General features: G+C 52.2%; 1 protein-coding gene across 3 annotated transcripts in view; it reads left to right on the top strand.

Moving 5' to 3' along the window:
• ICE1 (interactor of little elongation complex ELL subunit 1) overlaps positions 1-5,199 on the top strand; it is a 45,529-nt gene extending 40,330 nt beyond the window's left edge. For all 3 annotated transcript variants that reach the window (XM_015593432.2, XM_025050490.1, XM_025050491.1), the window contains 2 exons: positions 3,244-3,342; positions 4,370-5,199. In XM_015593432.2, coding sequence (XP_015448918.1) covers positions 3,244-3,342; positions 4,370-4,551 — 281 coding nt within the window. In that variant the 3' untranslated portion in view covers positions 4,552-5,199. The remainder of the gene's footprint in view (positions 1-3,243; positions 3,343-4,369) is intronic.
• Positions 5,200-5,205: the final 6 nt, after the last annotated feature.

Here is a 5,205-nt window from a genome sequence, read left to right as displayed (position 1 = left end):
TCAGGCGCCGCAGAGACGTCAGTGGTGGCGTCTGCTGGTCACCAGCGCTCCGCTGCGCTGTCCTTCGTGTCTGCAGCACGTGCTGTATGCCCCTGGGTCCAGCCCAAGGTCCAGCCCAAGGTCCACCCGCTTTCTGCAGCCAGGCCCTTTAGGTCCTTGCGAGTAGTTATCATGACCCATAAGTGTCTTTGTAGTTTAATTAATTAAAAGTCCAAGGCAATACCACTCAAAGTTTGAGAGTATTTGAGTTATATAAGTCAGCCTTAAAAATCAATCACAGTAGAAAATGTGGATTTTGGTTACCGTGTCAGCAAATACACATCCCCGCTCTGTGTCTACTTTACGTGCAAACGTAGAAACATTGTGCTGAGTAAATCTATAAAACAGTTCAAGACCACAGATAGGTTTTACGGTCGACATCTAATTTTCACTGTAAATCATCAGAAATACACTTGGAGTCAACGTTACCAAACGTGACAGCGTGGGGAGGAGACGAGGTCCGTGCGAAGATGGACGCAGGCCTGGGAAGGGGAGCGAGCGAGCTGCTCGGGGCGGTGCTTTCCCGGGACGTTTTTTGCTGAGTTTCTCAGTTCAGGGTGCCCTGAAGAACAGTTTCCACCCCAAACAGGAACCAGTAAGGACACAGGAGAGCCGGCGATGGCGTTTTCAGCAGTGAGGTGGCATCTGTATGACTGGAAATTCTGGTTTCAAGTAGCTTCTCTTAGGGATTCAGGAAAGAATGTTCATACTTTGAACTAATTCTTCTTAAATGGCAGAACCTTTTTGAGAATTTAAGAAATTAAGAGAGAGGTTAAGTCTATAAATACATGTGTTGACCTAGATGGGACATCTATGGAATTTTCAAAAGAATCTGGTGCTTTTTAAAGTCGCATTTATAAAAAACATCTGATTTTTGCCGTCACTGTCGCACTGGTTGTCGCTTTTGTGTTTATTGGTTGTGACAGGAAGCGAGGGCGGAAGGCCGTTTCCAGTGGCCGACTCTGGCCCCCTGCAGAGCCGGCTGCTCTCTCTGGTAGAGGGTCGGCCCATGTGCGTCTCCTCCAGTCCCCTGTGTGACTGCTCAGCAGATTCGGCTGGTCGTCCCAATTGCCTTAGAAGCTTTTGAAAAATTTCAATTCTCAGGCTCCAAGCAAAACGCCACAAGATACAGTAACCCCTGTGTGAATTAGGAAGAGTGTGTTAATAGTATTTTTTCTGATTGCCCGGAGAAAACATGACTTGCCAGTTTCTGTCCACTTTCTGGCCAAGTCTCTCTGCTTTTCTTTGGACTCCTCAGCCCGCCCTTCCCTCAGCACACCTGCATTAAAATCGGACTCCCCCTCCCTCTCTCTCGCCCTCTCGGTCCGGGCCAGGCCACCTTCCCTGCAGGCCCTCAGCCCCCGCACGCGTCCCCAGGGGCCTGCACCACCTTCTTCTCTGGGTTGTCATATGGCTGAGCTGCCCTGGGCTCGCGTTCCTCCTGGGGCATTTTCCTCCCCATCCTTCAGGAAGTCTGCCCCCATCTTTGTCCAGGCGTGGAGAATGTAAGTCTCACCCAGCCTTCTCCCTCAGGCTTAGGACCTCCTCCTCCTCCTCCTCCTCTTCCGCCCCGAGGGCTCGGTCCATCAAGCGCTCGGGGCTGAGAGAAAGGGAGTCGCGTTGCTGTCAGGTACTGCCCGGACGCACACCTCCATGGCCGCCGACCCCCGCGTGTCAGGCGTGCGTCCTGTCCATGCCTCTGCTCGCGGGTACGCATCGAAGTGACCTGACAGACTCTAGAGGCCAGCCCGGTGGCGTGCAGGTAGCATTTGGGCCTGCACACGGATGTTTAAGAGTGATCCGCGACTTGGAATTTCTGCTCTCTAGGAATTCCCCAGATGCTCACAGTTGCATCCTGGATGAGAAATTACCCAGGTGTGCGTGGATCAGTGGGAATTTAGTGATTGCATCAGTCACAGCGTTCAGGCTGCATGGAACTAGCCTGAAGCTAGTTCCTGCAGGGGCTTCAGAGGAACCACAATCCCTTTACTGTCCTGTCAAAATAGAGAGGGGGTCGCTGGACTAGGATCACAGACAAACGTGGGAGATGTTTACAGAGTGGGAGAACAGAGTTTGCCCCCCTAAATATGCCTTTTGGGATCTTGATTGTTTTAAGCTCGTGGTTGTCAGGAAACACAAGACTCAGGAAGAGCCTTTGACCTTCCCCCTCACTGTCTAAAAGAAATTAGGCGGAGGACCTGCTCCAGGAAAGGAGCTATCATCATAGATGAACTAGGTAGGGTAGACAAGGAAGGACCTCGTGAGGCCCCTTTGATCAAAGGCCTCTGTGTCACATGGTTAAAGACAGCCCAGCACAGTTGCCACCACGCATTTGCTTCTCTCTCCGAGCTGCTTTCCTGCTTCAGTCCGAATAGCTGTAGTTTGTCAGTCATTCTTCAGGGGAAAGTGGGTGTTTCTGGAAAGGGCAGCTAGTCCTCCTTGCGTCTGAAGCCTCTGCACAAGTGCTTCTCCTGGAGACACCCATGCGCTCGGTGTGCAGGGAGACTGCCTCCTGGCACGCCACACCTCATCCTAGGCCGTGGGCTTCGGGGGCGAGATTTATTAAGAACAACTGGCCGTTCCAGCAAGGACAGTCTTAAAGGAAATTGGCTGCTTCGTGTGCAAGCTCCCGGTGACGGACAGTGACCTCCACGCGGCGTGGCGCCTTGATTGGTGCGGAGGGTCTGTGACCAGCCATGGCTCTCCCGTCAGCCACCTCCCAGCGCTGGGGAGCAGGCACAGACCGCTGGTGCTGTAGGGGTGTTGACCTTGAGGACGCCATGGGGTCTGAGGACCACACCCCATGCGACAGCCGTGTTCCACAGCTCCGTGTTCCGTCAGAGCAGCGAGCCTGAGGCGTGGAGTCGGCCCCTTCGCTTCCAGCCTGCCGAACATTCGTTCCCTCTTCTAATTCCTTTGCTAACGTCTCGTCACTTTCCTGGGAAGCGGAGCGTCTGCACGTGGGAATAAAAGGAGAGACGACCGGTCATTCTGGTCACCCTGAGAGAGAGTTGCTTTACTGCGTCCGGAGGCCTTGCCGTTTAGCCTGTTCGCACTTAACAGGGACCCATTTGAACCTCTCAGTTCAGGGTCGTTCAGCTTAGTGTATTTAGTGTTTTATGAAAGGAAAAAAAATGAAATTCTAGTGAAAAGTTAATCACCGTTTAACCAAAGATCATTTATATTTGGTTCATTCTTCCGCAGGTCGGTTAGGCCAGCTGGGCTTGAAGGAAGGGTTTCCGTCTGCCGTGAAGAACATCAGCTCCGTCATCGGCATGTTCATCCAGCACGCCCGGGAGGAAGGTAGGCCTTCTGCTCACAGGTCACGCGCCCTCGTACTGCACGTGGCTTTGAGCCTCACCAGAGGCCGCGCTCTGCCTGTCTCTGCTGCACTGCCACAGGGGGAGGGTTGTCACCGATGCGCTGACAGCTGACCCAGAGCTCAGCTCCTCCTGGCCCCGGGCCACACCTTGTGACTAATTGAAATTGCTTCTAAATCGCCGTGTTTCTCTTAGCCTTAGACTTTTATTTTTGTTTTCGTTTTAGTCCTTGGGAGGAGCCTACTCTGCTCCCCTAATGGCCTTGTGGAGCGGGGGACATCTTAGATGCGGTGGCTGCTTTCCACGTTTTCAGCAGCGACGCTCGCACATGTGGGTTTTGCGATGTTGTTTAGTTTCAGTAGTAGCCGTTTGCCCTCTCGGGCACTGCACCACTAGCGAAAATCTGCAATGAATAGTTAATAATAAATGCTCGTGAAATAACACCTAAAGTTTTAAACTAAATTATTTCAGTGAATTACAGTTTGTTTTTAAATAGCTCTTAAATAAACTTACAGTAAATCAGAACTCTAATATACCATTATCTATCCTAGCACATAAGCTACAGGTGCATGCTATAATTTATAATCATAAACTATGATACAAGGATAGGTTTTTATTTGATCTCATTTCATTATGTTTTATATTTCCAAAGTCCATTTATAAACACTTCCCGTGGATACTTACTGGGGCGATAATTATTTGACACATGCTTTGCTGGCGCGGGTTGTGAGGGGCGGGCGTGTGCCACCCTGTGCCTGCTGCTGACGCCCCGGCAGTCCCGGGCACGCAGGCCAGCACCGGGGACCCACAGAGAGTGCGTCTGCTTTTTCCATTTTTTCCCCCCACTTGTAGACAGGTCTTACATTTTTTCACCGTCGGCCTTGCATACTTAATTTTCATTGCTGGCAAAAAGCATTCTGGTTTTGAATAGTATTTAGTAGATGACACCATTAAAATTGTGAAAAACAGACATTGTCTTGTGTAATGACTGCTGTGAAAATTCTTTTCAGATATCCCGTGGGGTATACAGCTAGCAGCTGTATACGCGCTTTGTGACTTGAGTCCCAGCAATCCAGCGGAAATATCCAAGATCCTAGAAGCTTGGCGCAAAGAGACCGGCCACAGCGTCCCCTCTGCAGTGGTCAGCTCCCTGGAGGAAGTCAGTGCGTTGTGCGCGGAGGAGCTCGGCTAGCCCGCGGCCGGCCACTGCGTCCGGAGAAGTGCCTTCACATGATCTGAGTACAGAGAGATCCGTCAGCTGTCAGATGCGAACTGCGGTTTGGTTTCAGAGCGAGCGCGCGGAGGGGGGACGCGGGGACGCGCTCCTCGCTGGCCCGGGGCAGGAGAGGTGGGCGGGGCCGCCGTGCTCCCCGGGCCCCACGCATTTCACTCATCGAAAGGCTGTGATTCCATGACACACCGATCGTGTTATTCTGTCCTGGTCAAACAACAAACACTTGAACTTAGCCCTTTTTTGCTGCAGAAAGTGTCCTTTTAGTCGCTTTTAAAAAATGAGTGGCATTTTATAATGAATTTAATGTAAAAGCGTTGATTTGGCTCCTGAGCTGATTCTGGGCTTTGTGCTCAGCCAGCTGCCCAGGAGAAACTGGATTGGCCGAAAAGGAGCTGGAAGCCTCTTCCACGTCTTAGCTGCAAATGGGCTACAGGTGAAGTGCACAGCCGACAGGAAAGCGCAAGCGCAAGCGCGGGGAGCCTTTCGAAACTCACCTGAGCGCGTCCTCGCCGCGTCGCTGCCGTTGCGTGGACGAAACTGCCGCGTCGGGAAAGCGGGACTGCGGGTGACGGCCGCGCAGGTCTCGTCTGGACGGCGCGTCCGCCCTTCGGC

Source organism: Pteropus alecto, unplaced genomic scaffold, assembly GCF_000325575.1.
Source record: "Pteropus alecto unplaced genomic scaffold, ASM32557v1 scaffold137, whole genome shotgun sequence".
NCBI lineage: Eukaryota > Metazoa > Chordata > Mammalia > Chiroptera > Pteropodidae > Pteropus > Pteropus alecto.
Note: the sequence above shows the minus strand (reverse complement) of the source record. Positions and strands in the feature narration are given on the sequence as shown.